Genomic DNA, 23,757 nt, shown 5'->3' with positions numbered 1-23,757 from the left:
AATTCGTGACAAAAAAGAATATTGAATGTCATTCTGTGTCCATGATGGAACTTTCAGTCGTCTGTCACTAAGGTAAGTGTGCTGTGTGTACGTGAGCGATAAGCTTATATAAATATTTCTGATAATAATACTATGTAGGCACATTTATACATACAGTTTCAAAACTTTTACAACAACCGTAAAGCAAAACAAAATGTATTTCCCATGTAAAAAACTATCCAAAAGGCCTGTAGGTCTATGTGTTTTTGCATATATATTTGTTTATAATATATAGCGTGGATTATAATATAATAAACCGAGAGAGTAAATCTTTGTCATGGAGCATATTTCTAAAAATAAGCTTGAAAAGTTGTTGTTAGCAGGGTGATGCTGATGTCACAGGTGAGCACCCCGAAAGCACAGTAGTCTGTTAATAGCCTAATGTTAGTTTTTCAATTCTTGTGTTTGCGTTTTAAATCCAAAAGTGCTTAAAGTTGTATTTTCGTGTGAGGATTATCTGGCTGGACCAAAACATGTAAGTTGATTGAACTGTGTTTTAACACAGAGCTTATTATTTGCAATCTTCGAAAAGCCTATGGGAAAATCCTATGGTGATTTTAATCGAGGGAGCCAGTTTTATGCTAGCAGCCTACAAGGTGAGGTCATAGTTCCCCCACTTTATTGACATTTAGTAAATATAAACAACAACCCAGGCTCATTCTGAAAACGTGCCACCACATACATTTCTGAAGAGCACAAAATACATCCCAGGAGCTACGTTTTTTGCAGTTTTTACGAATTCACCAGAGGCCGCTGTGAATGTTTTTTCAGATCTCAGATTTCTCTTTCAAGTGCCATTCGCGCCTGCTGTTCTCACGTAAATCCACTATAGAGGCTGTTGTTGACTGACTGACTGACTGACCAATCGACTGGCCCACCCTCCTCCTTCCCTAAAACCAACTGAAAGTGTTTTCAAAAGCACCGGAATGAACCGCCAATTACTCTGGCATATGATTAGATGCCCCTTTAATGCCTATTTAAATTGTTTATAAATTATTAGTGCTAGCTAAAGGTGTATTAGGTGATGTCAACATACAACTTTGCTTTAAAATATATAACAAAATGTTCATATAAAATGTTTGCTCATTCATTTTGCTTCAGCTCAGTCCCTTTATTCATCAGGGGTCGCCACAGTGGAATGAACCGGCAACTTATCCAGCATATGTTTTACACAGCGTACGCCCTTCCAGCTGCAACCCAGTACTGGGAAACATCCATAGACACTCACACTCACACACACACACACGCACACACACACACACACACACACACGCACACACACACACACACACACACACACTACGGCCAATTTAGTTCTTGCAATTTACCTATAACACATGACTTTGGACTGTGGGGGAAACCGGAGCACCCGGAAACCTACGCCAACATAGGGAGAACAGCGACCTTCTTGCTGGGAGGCGACAGTGATAACCACTGTGCCACCAAGTCAACCAATATAAATTGCAACAAAGATGACTTTTCTCCAAACGTATAATAAAAAATTGACAATCTGTGTTTGTTATTGTAACGTGAAGCAATTATCAAAGTTTAGAAACGTCGTGTGCTTATTCTGCTCAGTGTTTGTTATACCTTGATGTTTGTTATACCTTGAAATAATCTCTTCATATTAGTCAATCCCAGTGACATCAGTTCAGATTCTTCGATGCATTATGAAGAGATGCAATGCTGAATTTCAGGTAATGATGAATCCACGAATTCGGAAACATGCTTGACATTGCAAGGATGCGTATGCGCGGCTCCACCTGTGACAGCACCAAACAAAACTGCATCAATCCATTGAACTTTAAATGGAAGGAAAGACTTGACTAGACCACTCGGAAGGACTAAAGAGCACTCGCTTCATCTCTGGCACTTATTTTCGTTTCATAATATGTTCCGGATTTTATTACATTTATGGAAAGCTGAAGATCGGGAGTACTAATAATAGGTAAGAATACGCGGCTGATATAATGAGCACGAGATATTAAATGGATTACTTTCGTTTCAAAATACTGCTTGGTTGATTTTATCAGTTTGCAAATGAATTGTCAGCGGAATTGAGGTTGTAATGGAGTTGTCTGGGTTTCTTTTCGTCCTGAAAAGCGTTATTGGTTGGTTGATTTATTTATTCGGGTAATGTCTCTTTAATAGCTAAAGGCTGCGCTCACTGCGTGTTCCTTAAGTAGATTTACAGTAAACTCTGCCAAACTGGTTTTAGCCCTATTGTTTCATCACATTTCTTTCGTTTCTTTTAAATCTGCAATTATTGATTTTACATTTCCGTGTGCAGATCTGTGTTGGCATTGATGTCTTTTAATCATTAGGCTTTTGAGGTATTCAGAACAACAGCAGCAACAGAACAATTAAAATAAATACTAATATAAATATATAAAGTAGAAGCAAGTCTGAATTCTTGCAAAAACTAAAGTTTGACTACAGTCAGCAGCTTAAAAAAAACCTAAAAGTTCTCAAATCTACAAAAGCTGACACAAAAAAACATTTTTTTTCACAACTTTAGATTTTTAATACTGATAGTAGATCGTCTGTAACATCTGTAACGTCATCAGAAATTGATCATAATCATCAAGATGTCTAATAATGATTTAAAATAACGCAAAATAAGAATTATAATTCATTAAATACTACAATGTAAATGGATTGTAAAACATAAGTTTTAAAAATACTTTTATTTTAAATTATACAATATACTGTCATGTTTTACACAAACAAATTCTGTAAATTAACAGAAAATATACTAGTGACTTTGTGCTAGAAGATTATACATTATTTTATTTTTAGTAGCATATTTGAGAAAGTCAAATAAAAAAATGCATGAATAAAATTCATGAATATATAAAATTGCATTTATGTCAATTTTTTTATTTATCATTATTTAGAATTTAGGGTTTTTATGTGCTAGAAAATGTTCACATTTTATAGCAATCTAATGTAACGTACAGTATACACAAAAAAGAGATTTATGCTGCTTTTTTAAGCTACTAATTTAAAATTAATTGAAACCACACAATTCTTGGTTTTATTGGGGTCAGCTTAATTGTTTTATGTTCAATCCACTTAAATTTGTAAAAACAATTAAGTTAACCTAATCGATTTGTGTAGGGACACAATGAAGTAATTGTGTGGAACCCAGCATTACAGTGTACAGTAAATAAAATCTGAAAACGATTAGCTGGTGGGTTTTGACCATTTGGTTTAGGACTTCTGCCGTGATCTGCTTGACACATCAAAACAAATTAAGATCCCCAAACCAAAACAAACTGTACTCGGACCATCATCTCATGAAATAGTGCTGGCCATCAGGTGTCTTACACTCTAAAAAACTACTTGTTCAGACTACTTATTTAAAATGAGCTGAGAAGACAATTTGTGAGACTTTTGGGGGGAACAACTTAATTGTTTTCTGGTCAATCCACTTAAATTTGTAAAAACTAATAAGCTATCTAATTTTGTTAAACCCATCATTTTTACAGTCAAGGTTTTCAGTTACACAAAGCAGATTACATCCAATATTTTATAAGATTTTATTATAATTAATGGAAGCTTTGACATAAATGCCAAAAAAAATCTTAACTAAGTGACAGCTTTTATTTTATGCACGCAGCAACTTTCTTAAGAACTTTGAGTTAATCAAGGGCAAGGATTATAAACAGAAAAGAGGGTTCTTTACACTATAAGAATGCTGGATTATTTAAACCTAATTCGGTAAAATATGGAGTAACCCAAACATTGGGTTAAATTGGTTCCTATTCATTTAATTTAAAAATTAACACAGCAGTTAGTTGAGTATGTATTACAACCAGAGTTGGGTTAATATAACATTTATGTCTAGCATTTTTAGAGTGTAGCTTGTAATGTGCATGTTGTAGCATGTTTTTGCTTGACCGGACCCATTTCAGAAGGGATTTTATTTTATTATTTTCATTAATATTATTAAGAGTATTTATTTAATTATTATGAGTATTATAACATTAGTTTTATACATTATTAATTGACATTTTTTTATTTATTAGGGTGTATGTAGGCGGTATGGTGGCTCAGTGGTTAGGACTTGCCTCACAGCAAGAAGGTCACTGGTTTGAGTCCTGGTTGGACCAGTTGGCATTCCTGTGTGGAGTTTGCATATAGTCCAAAGACATCCGCTATAGGGGAATTGAATAAGCTAAACTGGCCGTAGTGTATGTGTGTGAATGCAAGAGTGTATGGATGTTTCCCAGTGATGGGTTGTGGAAAGGCATCCGCTGTGTAAAATATATGCTGGAATAGTTGGCGGTTCATTCTGCTATGGCGACTCCTGATAAATAAAGGACTAAGCCAAAGGAAACTGAATGAATGAATGTGTGTACTGTATATATGTCTGGTCTTACATTTTGAATGCTTTTCTATGGTAATAAGAAACTAAAACACATATTACACAAGCAAGTTAAGACAATTTATATGAACAAAAATGACAGCAATTAAACACATGAACACAAAACTGAAACAAAAAACAGAAATGGCAGATTGACACAATAAAGTCAAAGTTCCAGTGAAAGTCTTCACAGTCCTCTATGATGCAGTTATAGCCATCATTATAGGTGCATCTTGGTAAAATTGAGAGTGATTTTTGTCAGACAGGACAGCATCAGAAATACACAAACAAGTTACAGTGTGCAATAGCAAAAATGGTTAAGAATATAAATAAATAACGGGATGTCTTTTTATATTTTTTGACCGTTAATGCATAAGAAAAAAAATATATATATATAGATCATACTATATGTTTAATATCTCAGTTACTTACACAATGAAGAAAAGTGTGGTATCCTCAATTGAAGAGACAAGAACAGAGCTTTTGAAAGTTAAAATATACAGATATTTTAAGAAAGAACTGACTTACATGTTAATAGAGTGCTGGCAGTCTGTGTAGTTGATGGATGAGCTCCAGAAATCCAGTAATGAGGTTCTCTGTCAGTTACACATTTGAAAAACAAAAAGGTGAGAACTAAATAACCATAAACACACACTCTCTAATGCTGTGTCCTAACTAAACATGGCACCAATGCCACGACATATGATAAACGCAATGTTTTCCATGCTAAAATTAGTTTTTGTCCTGAATATCTGTAAAAGTGATGCCTAAAACTTCTATTTTACAAACGGTTTCTATTTCTACGACGACGTGGCTGAACAACTACTATGACAATGATCACCTCAGGTGCTGATTATGTGCTTCATTCAGTGTTCAATGAGTTTGAATACCATTTTACATGACATATGTTGCCACATTGAATGCAGAAGCAGGTAGTTTACCCCTGATCTATTAAAAAACTTTTAATAGTTTGAATATGAACATCACTCAGCATGTACTATTGATAATGTTAATTCGATTATAATCCTTGCTATTTCATCTTCTAAATGGCTATTTAATTTTTGCCTGCCATAACGTGTCTGGTGCAGAGAGACAAATTGCTTGTCACGTCTAGTGTAGTTAGGACTCGGTGTAAGAACTGTTAAAAGAAAACCTCTGAAGAACCATATTTTTTCCGTACACAGTGTAAAAATGTATGCACTGGATAAAAAGTACATTATGTCAAATGATTATTAATCAATAATTAAATTATTATTATTTAAAGACACTTAATACAAAGCTATTAAGTGTTTAAGAATGCAATTATTCTCCACAATTCTGTACACTGTAAAAAATTAAATCTGTAAAATTTACAGTCAAAAAATGGAAGCTGTAGATTGCTTATAGTAGAAACCGTAAAAGAAATTTCAATATTTTATGGTAATCTACCATATCGTGTGATATAATGATGTTTTGAAACATCTACACAATCGTACCTTTGGTACAAAGACAAAAACACAACAAAAAGCAGGTGATACTCTGAAAAGGTCAATTTACAGTTATTGAAATGACAACTGTTAACCAGGTTACATATTTTTACTGTAGCAGCTTTTTTACCATTACAATCACAGCTTTTTTTCTAAACACTATTATTTATTTTGCCTTGTCATTCATTTGTTATTATGACTTCTGATGCTATAGTTAAAGACATGTCTGAAAATTGCTTATTCTAATATAGTCAGAAGATTAAAATTCATAGAGGATCCCAATAACATGTGTATGTGTCAGTTCACTGAGAATTTAACATTGATCAGCTGAAATCTAGCCTGAAATCTATTCCGGCCTGTGATTAAAATGACATGAAATGCCAGTTTAACTGGTTTGTTTTGTTACGAACAAAAAGAAAAAGTCTTTTTTCTTAAAATAAAGAGAAAACGATGTGTTTTTGCAACAATTCAGACATTAACATTTTAGCGATACTAAGTGAAGTCACCAAACAACATTGAAAGAATGAATATTAAGCTAACTATAATTATAATGATGCTATCTGAATAATGAAACATGATATCCAGTGTCACAAGATCCATCTGCTAAGGAATGTCTTGTATTGTTGTATTGTCATGCACTAACATTTAATCTATTTGCAGGAACACGGGGTGACATAAAAAGGATGATGTCTCCCTTAGTGCTTCTATTCATTATTATAGGTAAAAATATATTTATGATTTGAACATTTGTGCAAAATATAATGTAGGACTGTTAAAGATGTGTTGATATTCACAAACTTACGGTAGTTATATCTCTTTTACCAGCATTTTTGGGGCCAACATGTGAAAATACATATAATGTGACAGATTCAGGTAAAATCGAAATATCTGCTTTTGTCTACAGTGGGGCATTCAATGGGAAACTGTTATAATTATAACAGAATCAACTGTTTTATTTGAGAATAACAAGTGGGATGCATTAAAATTGATAAAACTTGAGTTCATTTATATTTTAGCTAATATAATTTTTCTCTTTGCCTCTTCCGCAGTTACACATCCTACACCCTCAACAATTAGGAGAATTATTGAAAGACCCCGACTGAATGTAAGGCACAGCACATTTAGGGTGCTTCTCTGTTCATAAAACTCATTAACTGACATGTCTTTTCTTCTATAGAACAAGACACTGGAATACTGGCCTGTGGCCAATCGTACGAATACTAAAATCTTTAGGTAAGTGATGGAATATTGTTTTCATTCTAAGAGGTCTCCAAAATATAAATGCATAAATTCATATCTATATGTCTACTGGCAGCTAAGTGCAGATAATCAGATAATCAACAAATGTTGATGAAAGTCTGATAAATAATCAGGTTGTAGGTGAACAATATACGGAGATTGATTTTCAAAATGATGTAATGAGCGAGCACATCAGGCGTCCAATGTTCAAATCATGTTTTTGTCTTTTCTTGAATCATGGTGAACCTTATAAGTGGCACTATTTGTTTGTTGAGGAACTATTTTAGATTTTTCAGGTTGGTTCCTGCTGTGGAGTAGTTATAATTTACCTACGGGACAATGTTCACAACATAGGCTCATTCTGAAAACGTAGCCCTATATACATTTCTGGAGATTGCAAAATATGTAGCCAGAAGTACATATGGCAGGATTTCGTCTTTAAAACAAACGCTATGGGGCGGCATGACACCGTTCCTTTTCGCGCTTATCAGTTGACCACTTATCTCCATATGGGCGGCTTTCCCGTTGTTACCAGTTTGTCCAGTTAGCTCGCCATGTATGTTGGTAGACTTGAGATGCAGAGAAGAGCTGACCACGTTGATGGGGTTTGAGTTCGGTGAAGAACGGTTCCAGAAAGCAGGTAAGACAAAAACAGAAGCCAAAAAATAAAATAAACAAGTAAATAACATGGGGAAAACGTGTTAAAATCTGAAAACGTGGTAAAAATCAGGCGATGGCTTTTCTTTTTCTGGATTGCTTTTAAAAACACTGTCGGTTGGGTTTAGGAAAGTGGGTGTGCGCTGGTCAATCGGTGCTTTTGAAAACACTATTGGTTGGGAACAGAGAAGGAGGAGGATGGGTCAGACAATCGGCCAGTTAGTCAGTCGTCAGTCAGTCAGTTGACAGTCAGTCGACAACGGCCTCTGGTGGATTTACGCAAGAACAGCAGCCGCAAATGGCATACTGAACAAACATGCACAGCAGCCTCTGGTGGATTCGCGAAACAAAAACTGCAAAAAAACATATCTCCTGGGACACATTTCATGATCTCCAGACATGTATATAAGGGTACGTTTTCAGAATGAGTCTGGGTTGCAACAGTTTGATATTATGTTAGTTCAAACAAAAATGCATTTCTACCATCATTTACTCATCTCCCACTTGAACACAAAAGTAGATATTGTGAAGAATGTTGGGGAAAACAGCCATTGACTTCCATGGTATTTTTGTTCATTTGCTTTTTTTACCCAACATTCTTCACAATATTTTGTTTTGTGTTCAATAGAAGAATAAACATATAAATGTTTAGAAGCACTTGAGTGTGGGTAAAGGGTGAGGAGTTATCCATTTTGAGTGATCTATTCCTTTAATGAATAAAAGTTGTATACTGTAGCTTTATGGCAGATCACTCTGTTTTAAAAGATATAAGCGATTCCTTGAGAATATGAATTAATTGTAATATTTTAATCTTTCAGGAGAGGAGCACTTGTTATTTCCAGACAATACTGGTACCCCTTTTTAGAAATATGTAAGGAATCAATATTTCAGTAACACTCTTGGTTTTAATAAACCACATGATGACAGATTTTCTCAAAATTTTCTGATATTTTAATCCAAATAAATGTATTAATTTATTTATTTTGCAGCCCTTAAAAAATCAAATCCCATATCACCTGCTGTCACATTCGCCACAACACCAACAGACTCATATTCAACAGAGACCTTCAACTCATTACCATCAACAACAACGATGCCCATTTCCCCAGAAACCGCTTCAGAAGAATCAACAACCAAAACAACAAACTCTACCCTTTCAACAGAGCCTCTAACAACCACCATTCAAGCACATTCAAGCAAACAGAAGACTCCAGATGTAAGAACAGAAACCACAACAGATTCACAAACTTCAGTTCTGCCAGAGACAATCACCACTCAAACAACAGCAATCAATTCATCAACCGTCAACTCAAGACAACCAAAAATTCTCACACAACCTAGTAGCACAAAAGGTCCAGAAACAGAAACCACCATTTCATCTACAGATCAACCAGTTGCATCAGCTACAACGAGTACAACAACTGAAGCAACATCCAGAAATGCATCACTCGCTTCCACTACACTATTACAGTCTACAGTGGAGGCAGGATCAACAGAGGCGACTGTGATACTCGAAACAGGTTTGACAAAATAAGTTATGACTATAGATATCAGTCTATAAGGGTGCACTCAGTCACACAAGGCTATACAAACTGTGCCCGGGTGCGTTTTAGTGTGCCAGAGCGCGGTTCAGTAGGGCTTTAGCATAGTGCACTTGAAGTGTAAGTGCAATGCACACCTCAGCCCAAAACTGAAGACACAGCAGGAGTGTTTCATATGGATTCATTAATCATTCTTACTTAAATATCCCCCACACCATTACACAGGTGTACCTAATAAAGTGGCCGGTTAGTGTAGAATAACCACAACAAAATTCAAGTAGCCTACTTTACTAAAGTACGGTTCAATACCTATAAATTACTTACTTTAAAATAATATAGTATGTTTCATGTGGGCACAAACAAATTAAAGATGTGATCCTTGAACATGTCTTTTCTTTTTTGGGGTCTGATCTTCGTAAGTGGATTACTCATTTAGCTGGATTTGGTTATTGTTGATTTGACACAATCCAGGATAGTTTCGTTCTTTAAAATTCATCCGAGAGTCATAGCAATAGGTCTTGATACCTTCTCAGGAGCAGGCCTGTTTCATATTAACAGGATTAGATCATGTCATTTCAAGTAAAGTTAACACTGTTATGCCTTATGCCACAGGATTAAGAAACTTGAATACTAATCTAAAGAAAACAACTAGTAAATCAACCAAAAGTAAAACTAAATAAATTGCTAAATACTTGAAAGATGCATGAAAGTGTAAAGCTTGCAGCTAACAACATAGAAAGTTTTTGCGTATCATATTTAATAAACTGTGTACTACGGGTTTGTTAAATACTACTGTGCATAACCAAGTTAGCCAGAGATCAGTTATAAAGATTAAAAGATCCAGGATCAGTTAAATCATCTTAGATTTTTTAAGCAAGGTATGAAGAATAGAACCCAGGTAACATACATAGCTGGAGTTTGATGCCATGTTGATTTTTTAAAAAATGAAACAGGCTGTGTCCGAAATTGTCTACTACTCAGTTGGGACTGCATATGAATTTAAATATACTACTCAACCATTAGAAAAATATGTTCTATACAGTATGAATGTGAGTAGTCTGAATGGAACTCGGACGTACTGCTTCAGCCATTTTGTCATCATCATGTGACCTACCTGCATCAGTTGCGTTGCTTCACTTGCATTCATGAATTCTGTGCACTTCAGAATCTCGCCATAAGTAGTACTGTAGGTCAGTGTTTCCCAACCCTGTTCCTGAAGGCACACCAACAGTCCACATTTTCAACCTCTCCCTAATTAAACACACCTGAATCAACTCATCAGAACATTAGAAGAGGCTCCAAAACCTGAAGCTAATTGGTCAGATAAGAGAAACACCGAAAATATGTACTGTTAGTGTGCCTCCAGGAACAGGGTTGGGAAACACTGCTGTAGGTCATCCGGTTAATTCTCGCCTCCTGTTTTTAAACTTCTATGAATTTGAACATACTACTGTTTTTAGTACTATATAGTATGGAAGTATGCTATTTCGGCCGCAGCAACAGTTAATACAATTGTAACGAAGCAGAATTCACAATTCAAGAGTTAATTTCTGAGTTTAGTTTTGTTACACTAAATAATTAAAATGTCATTACTGTACACAAACTCCATTCTCTTTTGACTTACCTTTAGGAACAATGTCAACACTTCAGCCTGTACAGACAGTATCTACAGAAGAGCCAGTGACAACCAAAGCAGTACAATCTGCAGCAATGTCAACACAGTCAAAAACATCCCCTCAAGAAACAACAGAGCAATTACAACCTAAAACAGATTTAATAACACAAAGTGAAACAGTGTCAGAAACAGAATCCCCACCAACAAAATCATCAACATCTAGTGCGACTCTTACATCTGTAGAGTTAGCAAGTGCAACTACTTCACCAGCAACAGGAGCAACATCAGCGTTGCCAGAAAGTGCACTGAGCACATCAGCTGCTGTTAGCAATGAACCAACAACTAAGACAACACTAACTAAGGTTACATCTCCTGCATCACATTCTGTGGGAATAGATACACTACCAACAACAGCAGACTCCACCACTTCACCTAAAGCTTCAACTATGATACCAGTAACATCTCAAGTCACAACTGAGCCTTTAACAGCCCAAAATGAAACTACACTGTTAATGTCAACGACGACAGTATCAGACGCTCATGCCTCAGATATCTCCACTACTGTCAAAACAATGACACAAGATGACACAGCTTCTACATCAACCGGTCAAACCACATTATCAACAACTTTTAGAACAGAATCAACTATTTTTCCCAGCACATCAGCTCCAATAACAGAGGCATCATCACCTTCAATAACAACAGACACAAGTACATCTAGTAATACAGAATCATCTACAGAAGCCACAGCAGCTGCAACAGGAACAAGCACAGCATCAACTGTTAGAAATGATACAGAAACAACCGGAATTACTTCAACACAAGACACATTGACAACAAAAACTAGCCAACAAGAGTCTACTACTCCACCCAAATCTTCAACCCTGGCGCTGATGACATCAGCATTGCCAGTAAGTGCACAGGACACATCTACAGGAGAAACTGTTAGCAATCAGGTAGAAACAACAAAGACAACACTAGCTGAGGTTTCATCTCCTGCATTACAATCTGTGGGAGTAGATACCTTAACAACAACAATAACAACCAACCTAGTAGAATCTTCAACTGCATCCACAGCTTCAACGTTGGTATCAGAAACATCTCAAGTCACATCCGAACCTTCAACAGCCCAAAAAGAAACTACAACATTAATGCCAGTGATTCCAGTAACAATGCATCATACCTCAGTAGTCTCCACCACTATCAAAACAGTAACACAAACTGAAACAGGTTCTACATCAACAGGTCAAACCATATTAACATCAACTTTTTCTACAGAATCAGCTATTTCTTCCAGCACAGGAGCTCCAGCAACAGAGGCATCATCCCCTTCAATAACAACAGACACAAGTACATCCAGAACTACAGATTCATCTACAGAAACCACTGCAGCTACATCAGGAACAAGCACAGCATCAACTGTTAGAAATGATACAGAAACAACGGGGATTACTTCAACACAAGGTACATTAACAACAAAAACTAGCCAACAAGAGTCTACTACTCCACTCCAAGCATCAACCCTGGTGCTGGTGACATCATCATTGCCAGTAAGTGCACTGGGCACATCTACAGGAGAAACTGTTAGCAATCAAGTGGAAACAACTAAGACAACACTAGCTGAGGTTTCATCTCCTGTGTTACCATCTGTGGCAGTAGATACATTGACAACAACAATAACAACAAGCCTATCAGAATCTTCAACCGCACACACAGCTTCAACATTGATATCAGAAACATCTAAAGTCACAACCAAACCTTTAACAGCCCAAAAAGAAACCACAACATTAATGCCAGTAACAATGGATTATACCTCAGAAGTCTCCACCACTGTCAAAACAGTGACACAAGCTGAAACAGCTTCTACATCAACAGGCCAAACCATATTAACATCAACTTTTACAACAGAATCAACTATTTCTCCCAGCACAGCAGCTCCAATAACAGAGGCATCATTCCCTTCAATAACAACAGACACAAGAACATCCAGTATTTCAGAATCATCTACAGAATCCACTGCAGCTACATCAGGAACAAGCACAGCATCAACTGTTAGAAATGATACACAAACAACCGGAATTACTTCAACACAAGATACAGTGACAACAAAAACTAGCCAACAAGAGTCTACTACTCCACTCCAAGCATCAACCTTGGTGCTGGTGACATCTGCATTGCCAATAAGTGCACAGGGCACATCTACAGGAGAAACTGTTAGCAATCAAGTGGAAACAACTAAAACAACACTAGCTGAGGTTTCGTCTCCTGTGTCACAATCTGTGGCAATAGATACATTGACAACAAACCTAGTAGAAACTTCTACTGCATCCACAGCTTCAACATTGGTATCAGAAACATCTCAAGTCACAACCGAACTTTCAACAGCCCAAAAAGAAACTACAACGTTATTGCCAGTCACAATGGATTATACCTCAGAAGTCTCCACCACTGTCAAAACAGTAACACAAGCTGAAACAGTTTCTACATCAACAGGTCAAACCATATTAACATCAACTTTTACAACAGAATCAACTAATTATCCCAGCACAACAGCTTCAATAACAGAATCATCATCACCTTCAATAACTACAGACACGAGTACATCCAGAACTACAAATTCATCTACAGAAACCACTGCAGCTACATCAGGAACAAGCATAGCATCAACTGTTACAAATGATACACAAACAACCAGGATTGTTTCAACTCAAGATACAGTTACAACAAAAACTAGCCAGGAAGAGTCTACTACTCCACTCCAAGCATCAACCCTGGTGCTGGTGACATCAGCATTGCCAGTGAGTGCACAGAGTACATCTACAGGAGAAGCTGTTAGTAATCAGGTAGAAACAACTAAGACAACACTAGCTGAGGTTTCATCACCTGCATCACAATCTGTGGCAGTAGATACATTGACAACAACAATACCAACAAACCTATCAGAATCTTCAACTGCATCCACAGCTTCAACATTGGTATCAGAAACATCTCAAGTCACATCCGAAACTTCAACAGCCCAAAAAGAAACCACAACATTAATGCCAGTGATTCCAGTAACAATGCATCATACCTCAGTAGTCTCCACCAATATCAAAACAGTAACACAAGCTGAAACAGTTTCTACATCAACAGATCAAACCACATTACCATCAACTTTTACTACAGAATCAGCTATTTCTCCCAGCACAGCAGCTCCAGAGGCATCATCACCTTCAATAACAACAGACACAAGTACATCCAGAACTACAGATTCCTCTACAGAAACCACTGCAGCTACATCAGGAACAAGCACAGCATCAACTGTTAGAAATGATTCACAAACAACGGGGATTACTTCAACACAAGGTACATTAACAACAAAAACTAGCCAACAAGAGTCTACTACTCCACTCCAAGCATCAACCCTGGTGCTGGTGACATCATCATTGCCAGTAAGTGCACTGGGCACATCTACAGGAGAAACTGTTAGCAATCAAGTGGAAACAACTAAGACAACACTAGCTGAGGTTTCATCTCCTGTGTTACCATCTGTGGCAGTAGATACATTGACAACAACAATAACAACAAACCTATCAGAATCTTCAACCGCACCCACAGCTTCAACATTGATATCAGAAACATCTAAAGTCACAACCGAACCTTCAACAGCCCAAAAAGAAACCACAACATTAATGCCAGTAACAATGGATTATACCTCAGAGGTCTCCACCACTATCAAAACAGTGACACAAGCTGAAACAGCTTCTACATCAACAGGCCAAACCATATTAACATCAACTTTTACAACAGAATCAACTATTTCTCCCAGCACAGCAGCTCCAATAACAGAGGCATCATCACTTTCAATAACAACAGACACAAGAACATCCAGTATTTCAGAATCATCTACAGAATCCACTGCAGCTACATCAGGAACAAGCACAGCATCAACTGTTAGAAATGATACACAAACAACCGGAATTACTTCAACACAAGATACAGTGACAACAAAAACTAGCCAACAAGAGTCTACTACTCCACTCCAAGCATCAACCCTGGTGCTGGTGACATCTGCATTGCCAGTAAGTGCACAGAGCACATCTACAGGAGAAACTGTTAGCAATCAAGTGGAAACAACTAAAACAACACTAGCTGAGGTTTCATCTCCTGCCTCACAATCTGTGGCAATAGATACATTGACGACAATAGCAACAAACCTAGCAGAATCTTCAACTGCATCCACAGCTTCAACATCGATATCAGAAACTTCTCAACTCACAAGTGAACCTTCAACAGTACAAAATGAAACTACAACCAGAACTACAGATTCATCTACAGAAGCCACTGCAGCTACATCAAGAACAAGCACAGCATCAACTGTTACAAATGATACACAAACAACCAAGATTACTTCAACACAAGATACAGTTACAACAAAAACTAGCCAGGAGGAGTCTACTACTCAACTCCAAGCATCAACCATGGTGCTGGTGACATCAGCATTGCCAGTGAGTGCACAGGGCACATCTACAGGAGAAACTGTTAGCAATGAGGTAGAAACAAAGAAGACAACAGTAGCTGAGGCTTCATCTCCTCCGTCACAATCTGTGGGAGCAGGTACATTGACAACAACAACAGGCCTAGCAGAGTCTTCTACTGCATCCAAAGCTTCAAAATTGGTATCAGAAGCATCTCAAGTCCCAACCGAAACTTCAACAGTCCAAAAAGAAACTACAACATTATTGCCAGTTACAACAGCTCATGCCTCAGAAGGCTCCACTACTGTTGAAACAGTAACACAAGCCAAAATAGGATCTTCATCAACAGGTCTAACCACATTTACATCAACTTTAACAACAGAATCAACTATTTCTCCTATCACAACAGCACCAATAACAGAGGCATCATCCCCTTCAAGTACATCTTCAACTACCACAGCTTCAGCAATACCATCAGCATTACCAACAGCATTACCTTCAACTGCATCAAGCACAGCATCAACTGTTAGAAATGAACCAGAAACAGCCAGGATAAATACAACACAAGATGCAATAACAACAAAAACAAGCCTGCCAGAATCTTCTACTGCACCAACAACTTCAACCTCACCAACAACTCAAGTCACAACTGAACCTTCAACAGAAACAACAACATTAATGCCAGTGATACCTGTAACAATGGCTCATACCCCAGAGGTCACTATCACTGTCAAAACAGTGACACAAAATCCTACAACACAAGCTGAAACAGGTTCTCCATCAACAGGTCAAACTGTGTCTCCAAGCACTGCAACACCAATAACAGAGACATCATCACATTTAACTCAAGCAGGGGACATAAAGACAACAATTGCAGGAACATCCAAAAATACCAAATCATCCACAGAGGACACAACTATAAGTCAAACTATTGCAGCATCATCAGCATCGCCAGCAACTCCGCTGGACACAACTACATCAACAACTGCTAGCAACAACAAGGAAACCACCAAGACAACACTAGCTGAGATTTCATCTACATTTAAAACAACAACATCAGGCATAGCAGAGTCAACCACAGCACTTGCATCTTCAGCCTTGAAACCAGAAACATCTCAAATAATCTCAACTGAACCTTCATCAACTCACAGAGAAACTACAACATTAATGTCAACGACACCAGTATCAAATGCTCATGTGACAGAAGTCTCCACCACTGTCAAAACAGTAACACAAGATCTTACACCACAAGCTGAAACAGGTTCTTCATCGACAAGTCAAACTACATTAACATCTCAATTTACACCAAAATTAAGTACTTCTCCCAGCACAGCAGCACCAATAACATCATCATCTTCAAGTACATCATCAGAGACACCATCATCTTCAAGTACAGCTGGTGAAGAAACTACAACAGTCACAAGAACATCCAGAACTGCAGAATCAGCAACAGAAACTACAACATTGTTGGTACCAACAACAAATGAAACTGTAGCACCTCCAGCAGGAGTGGAGTCGGCATTACCATCAACTGCATCAGGGACCAGCACAGCATCAACTGTTAGGAATATAACTGTTACAAAAACAAGCCAATCTGATTCTACTACTCCACCCAAAGCTTCAACTACTGAATCTACTTTAACTGCTTCATCTACTGTATTACAATCTGTGACAACTGATACGTTGAGGACAGCTTCAACCTCGAAACAAAAAACATCTCAAGCTACAACTGAAACTTCACAAGCTACATTAACACCAGTAACAATGTCTCATACCACAGTAGTCTCCACCACTGTCACAACAAGGACACAAGAGCCTACAAATCAAACAGGTTCTTCATCAACAGGTCAAACTACATTACAATCAAATTTTACAGCAGTAACAACTATTTCTTCAAGCAAAACAACACCAATAATAGAGGCATCATCAACATCCAACATTACAAAATCATCTACCAGGGGCACAACATTGTTGGTACCAACAACAGGAAACAACACAGCAGCTACATCAGGGACAAGCATAGCATTAACTGTTAGAAATGACTTGTTGACAAACAAGACCACCACAGTTAAGATTTCATCTACATCGAACACAACAACAGGCCTACCAGAATCTAGTACATCAAACAGAGCTTCAACATCGACACCACAAACATCTCAAGTCACAACCAAACCCTCAACAACCAAAAATGAATCTAAAGCTTTAACATCAGTGCCAATGTCATCTGTATCGACAGCTAATACCTCAGACTTCTCCACTGTTAAAAGAACTACACAAGCTGAAACAACTTCATCATCAACAAGATATTCTACATTGACCCAATCTGTTACCACAACAACTATGCCAACCACAGGAGCACTAATAACGTCAAAAACAGATCCTCCCACCCTTAAAGAGGGAGCTTTACACTTATCTTTCAGTCTCAATCAAACATTCAAAGAAGAATATGCAAACAGATCATCCCCTGAATTCCAATTATTGGCAAACACTATAACAGATCAGGTAAGTAAAACTTTTACATTACATTAAACATAAAAGTAATTCACTTAATAGAAGGGATATCTCAAGCGACGAATGCATAATAGCCTATCAATATTCAAGGATACTTAAAGGAGTAGTTTACCCAAAAACATTCTCTATTCGTTCACTTGTTGAAAACCTTTATGAGATTCTTTCTGCTGTTGAACAGAAAAGATGATATTTTGAAGAATGCTGAAATCCTGTAACTACTGACTTCCAAAGTATTCGTTTTTTTTTTTTTGTTTGTTTTGATGAATGTCAGTGCAGTGGTTACTGGTTTTCAGCCTTTCTTCAAAATATCATCTTTTGTGTTCAACAGAAGAAAGAAACCGATAAAGGCTTATAACCACTTGAGGGTGAGTAAATAATGTCTGTTTCTCAAAATGCGTTCTTCAGCGTTGAAAAGGGGCAAACAATAAATCGCTGTATAAATGCTGTAATGTTTAAATCATTTTCCATTAAAAATGCGTGAAGGTCATGTGACCATCAGGAAGAACCAGAGAAGAACGCAGCATCGCATTTCTCAGAGGACGCGTTCTCTGTTCTCACGGTCTCCCAAATTCGTTCTTCTGTGACACATGACAAGACCACTTCTCCACAAGTTCTTGGAATTGAGAAACAGCCCACGAGTATGTTTTAATTCATGGGTGAACTATCCCTTTAAGAGTAGAATACACTACAACAAAGACTTCATACTTAGTTTTGTTTCCCACAAACCAAGAATTTCAGTGTGATTTTATAAATGATAACTCCTGCACACCTTATCCATCTATTATTCGATTTCTTCTCGTTGTGTGGAAATTGATGTAAAAATATTACTATAAACAATATGGATAGAAAAATGTATATTACTAAAACTAAGAAGCTAAGGTATATTTATGTGGGAAATTACAAAGAGAATTTTAGGATTTTAACGTTCATGTACAATTTGCAAGCCAGCTTCTTATTTTTGCTTTGGAATTTCCAGTTTTGAAAAACAATGTCATAGTGCCACCTAGTGGCTCTAAAATCTAAACAAGACAGTGTGACCATTGAACGTTATTTGAGAAAAGGAAATATATATATATATATATATATATATATATATATATATATATATATATATATATATATATATATATATATATATATATATATATATATATATATATATAAACATACACAGTGCTCAGCATAATTGAGTACACCCTATTATGAAAATGAATGTTTATCTATTTCTCAGTGAATACAGGCAGTGTATTTTGGTGCATTGAACACACACAGATTTATTCAACAGATGTATTTATTAAAAAACATTTTAGTCACCAAACATAATTAGAAATTCAAAGATAATACAATTAAATTCAAGCAAAATATTGCAAAAAAATTACAACCTACAAAATTTCAACTAAATTCTTTCATTTTTTTTTGCTTTTCTTGATTTTTTCTCTTTTTAAAATTTGTATTTAATATTTTTCTCTAACATATAAATTTGAGTGTACTAGTTTTTGGTCCGTTACCTAAGTTATTTTGTTAGATAAGCTCCAGATTTGGCTTCACTACTGACTAATCTAATGTATATGCACAAATGTAATATTGTATAGCTTCCTATTAAAACTATGAATTTAAAAGATAAATTTGTGAGATCTCCTAACTCCTAGATCTCCTTAACCCCACTGACATGTCTGGGGTGATGGTTCCCATTTCTAAGAAAGGGAACCGGAGGGTGTGTTCCAACTATAGGGGGATCACACTCCTCAGCCTCCCTGGGAAAGTCTATGCCAGAGTACAGGAGAGGAGGATCCGGCCGATGGTTAAACCTAGAATCCAGGAGGAACAATGCGATTTCCGTCCAGGCCATGGCACTCTGGACTAGCTCTATACCCTCACCAGGGTGCTCGAGGGTTCATGGGAGTATGCCCAACCAGTCCACATGTGTTTTGTGGACTTGGAGAAGGCATTCGACCGTGTCCCTTGTGGCATTCTGTGGAAGGTGCTCTGGGATGATGGGGTCAGAGGCGCTTTGTTAAGGGCTGTCTCATCCCTGGATGAACAGAGTAAGAGTTTGGTTCGCATTGCCGGCAATAAGTCAGACTTGTTTCCAGTGCATGTTGGGCTTAGGCAGGGCTGCCCTTTGTCACCAATTCTGTTCATAATTTTTATGGACAGAATTTCAAAGTGTAACCTTGGGCTGAACGGGGTCTGGTTCGAGGACCACAGGATTCCATCTCTGTTATTCGCAGAAGAATTTGTTCTGTTGGCTTCATCGAACATGGACCTTCAGCATGCACTGGGGCGGTTTGCTGCAGAGTGTGACACAGCTAGGATGAGAATCAGCCCCTCCAAGTCCGAGGCCATGGTGCTCCACTGGAAAAAGGTGGTTTGCCACCTCCAGGTTGGAGGAAAGTCCTTACCCCAGGTGGAGGAGTTCAAGTATCTTGGGGTTTTGTTCACGAGTGAGGGAAGGATGGAGTGTGAGATTGACAGGCGGATCGGTGCAGCGGCAGCAGTAATGCGGTCGATGTACCAGTACGTTGTGGTAAAGAAGGAGCTGAGCCAAAAGGCAAAGCTTTCGATTTACCGGTCAATCCACGTTCCAACTCTAACCTATGGTCATGAGCTTTGGGTCATGACTGAAAGGACAAAATTTCAGATACAAGCGGCCAAAATGAGTTTCCTTCGCAGGGTGGCAGGGTACACCCTTATAGACAGGGTGAGGAGCTCTGTCACCCGGGAGGAGCTTGGAGTAGAGACGCTGCTCCTCCACATTGAGAGAAGTCAGCTGAAGTGGCTCGAGCATCTGTTTCGGATGCCTCCAGGATGCCTACATAGGGAGGTGTTCCCAGAGGGACTATGTCTCTCGGCTGGCCTGGGAACGCCTCAGGATCCCCCCGGAGCAGCTGGAGGAATTGGAGAGGGAAGTCTAGAGTTGTCTCCTGAGACTGCTGCCTCCCGGATAAGCGGATGAAAATGACATGACATGACAGATTTATGAGGGGTGTACTTATATAAGCTGAGCACTGTGTGTATATATATATATATATATATATATATATATATATATATATATATATATATATATATATATATATATATATATATAAATGAGGTATTTGCTGTTTAAATTGCAGGACAAGTTTATGTACTTTATTAAAATTATCATGTTTTCATCACATGCAGATAAACAAAATATTCATAGATGTCCAAGGATATAAGCGATCCAGAGTCAATGGTTTCACGTAAGCTTTACAACTGCGTCTTTCAAATTTCTTTCTGACATGGAGCACACTAGTTACTGGACTTTGGGAGTATATACACTGATTCTGTATATATGGACTTTTTTGTTTTAGGAATGGTTCCATTGTAGTTGATATGACTCTCATCTATGAAAATTCTTCTGTGGTCCAAAACTCAGCTGCGGTAGAAGCAGTTCTTTATAGTGGAAAGATGAATGGTTCCATAAATCTGGACATCATACTTACGACTATCAAAGCAGGTGGGTGTGAAAAGCTGAAATACACTGTAAAAAAACATCTGGTCATTAACAGTTTCTGTATTTTGTGATTCACATGACTTTTTCATTTATTTCTGGATGTGAATTGCATTATGGAGCCTTGATCTCTACTCTGTTGAATTTTTGTTGTGGAATATCAATTCTGCTGTTTAATAATGTGGCTTTTATTGATGTTTTTTTTAGGTTGAGACAATATATTTCATAGGAAATAAGTCAGTAAAATATCAGAAAAGATTCTGGCAGTCTACTACCAGGTTTTTGTACGATAATTTACAACATGAGCACAGACAATAGATCACTTGTTCAAGCTAATACAAATGTCAATTATTATATCCTTCAAAGTTGTTGGAGGAAAGATCAAGGTATCACAATGTAATAAAAAAAACTGAATCACAAAATAGGAAATCTTACAATTTATGTGTATTTTTTACAGTGTAGCACAAAGTAGATGATAAAATCTTTAACATGACATTTTATGTGTAATGTACATTTCATTTTACAGGGGAAACAGTAACTCCTAATACAACTACTCCTGTCACAAATGTAACTGTAGAACCCACAAGGACAAACGGTATTTTCCAATGAATTATATGTTTAGCTATAAACAAATACATTTGGTTTAAATTCTTAAATGCAGTATTTAGAATAAACCACTTCACAATGTAATGCCTTTATCAACTCGTCATTGTATATTTAATTTGACTTATTTCTGTGCTCCCTACCTTTTCAGAGAACACAAACACCACCTCTGGTGCCCCTCCATGGAGGATCCGCTGTTCACTAACGCTTCTGTCTCCAGTCATCACTGTTTTATTAGCACCAAGAGTGATGCTTTTCTAATTATACAGTGAAGTAAGGTTTATAGACTCTACGAATGTTGCACAAGTTTATTTTAGGCTCAAACTAGTTTGTACCCTGTGTAGAAGAGGTATTCAGGACTATGGCCCAACTAATAATCTTATTATATATTATTTAACCAAGTGCAGACCCTAAGTTATTATAACTCTTAATTAATATGATGATACAGGGTATTTCTTATTCAAGACAGTTAAGCGTAGGTCACTCAAATCCCTGAGTTTACTGGTTTGAATTGTTTTATATTTCACTTAGAGTTAACAATTAAACTTGGCTGATTTTATTTGTTTATAAAATGTGCTGTGTTTCCGTTACTGTGTTAAAAGTATGTAAATATAAGACATATGACGGCCTATCTGCTGCTAAGCATCTATCAGATTGTTTCTTACTGTACATAACTACCTCTGAACCATGCTTTCATAACCCTATAGGTAAAAAGTGGTACTATCCACTTATACTTTACCTGAGCTAAAACAGGGTTTAGAACAATAATAATCTGGGGTTAAGTGTATGTATACATATATATGTATGTATATATATATATTCACTTTATTATTTTATTCTTATTTGTTATACTTTGTTAATGTTATTTGGTTCATATTTAATATTGCTATATATATTGAGTACTTCAACTGTGTTTTGTTGTTAGTAAAGATAACACTTTATGATATGTTTCTTATTTTGATTGTCAGCTGATTAATTGTGTTTACTTATATTAACATTCTATGTAAATATCATGATCTTTAAATGTAGAAATATCCTGGGTTAGCAGAAAGGGAGGATTGTAAAATCACTTTGACTCTTAACATGCACGTATAATACAGTATCTATTTTTTCTTAATTTTCCACTTCACCTACAATTACAATTGACCTTGTAGTGTAGGTAATATAGTTTCATTGTACCTAACATTAAACAGCCAGTTTATCAAGAATAAATTGTCGTTTTGATCGCCACCTGGTGGCTGGATGCAGTACAATCTCAAAAATTAAGTAAGCATACAAAAGATTGTACCGTAAGGTCCTATCTAGTTCTGTGAAAATCTGACTCCCCCTGAAAAAAGCTGTTCTCATAAAGCTACAGTCACATATTTTTATACACACACTCTATAAAGCAAGATATGACACCAGCATAAATTCGTTGTATATGTAATCTTGCAAACCTGTATTTTTATTTTTTTGTAATTTTGGGTACATTTTCATAAAAAATGTAAATAAATTTGAACTGTTTATGAGGCTTGTGTACTGTAATGTTGTTCTATAAGAAATTAGCTATGAATTTTATTTAATTTATTTGTCAACCTGGCCAACAGAAATTGCTTTATATTAATGTCCCATTATGGTAGCCTATACAGTACATCATTAATAACTTGAATTCTGTTATTTATATTTTTGTCAGCTTGTTGTCTTCTATTCACGACTTGTTTTGTGGTTTTATTTTGTTCATATAATAGGCGGATGCCCCATAAACCTAATTTTTGAAAGAGATAAGCTTTCTGTGAATTTTTT

General features: G+C 36.8%; 1 protein-coding gene across 1 annotated transcript; it reads left to right on the top strand.

The window, feature by feature from the left end:
• Window positions 1–1,844: 1,844 nt before the first annotated feature.
• Window positions 1,845–23,479, top strand: muc13a (mucin 13a, cell surface associated). The gene is made up of 12 exons (XM_056456705.1): window positions 1,845–1,987; window positions 6,535–6,594; window positions 6,700–6,747; window positions 6,924–6,979; window positions 7,052–7,107; window positions 8,589–8,641; window positions 8,760–9,290; window positions 10,942–17,885; window positions 21,063–21,121; window positions 21,233–21,378; window positions 21,899–21,967; window positions 22,127–23,479. The coding sequence occupies exons 2-12, from the start codon at window positions 6,558–6,560 to the stop codon at window positions 22,234–22,236; spliced, it is 8,109 nt and encodes a 2,702-aa protein (XP_056312680.1). The 5' UTR covers window positions 1,845–1,987; window positions 6,535–6,557; the 3' UTR covers window positions 22,237–23,479.
• Window positions 23,480–23,757: the final 278 nt, after the last annotated feature.

Source organism: Danio aesculapii, chromosome 1 (genome assembly GCF_903798145.1).
Source record: "Danio aesculapii chromosome 1, fDanAes4.1, whole genome shotgun sequence".
NCBI classification, from domain to species: Eukaryota; Metazoa; Chordata; class Actinopteri; order Cypriniformes; family Danionidae; genus Danio; species Danio aesculapii.
The sequence above is the reverse complement of the archived record's forward strand: the minus strand, read 5'-3'. Positions and strand labels throughout refer to the sequence as shown.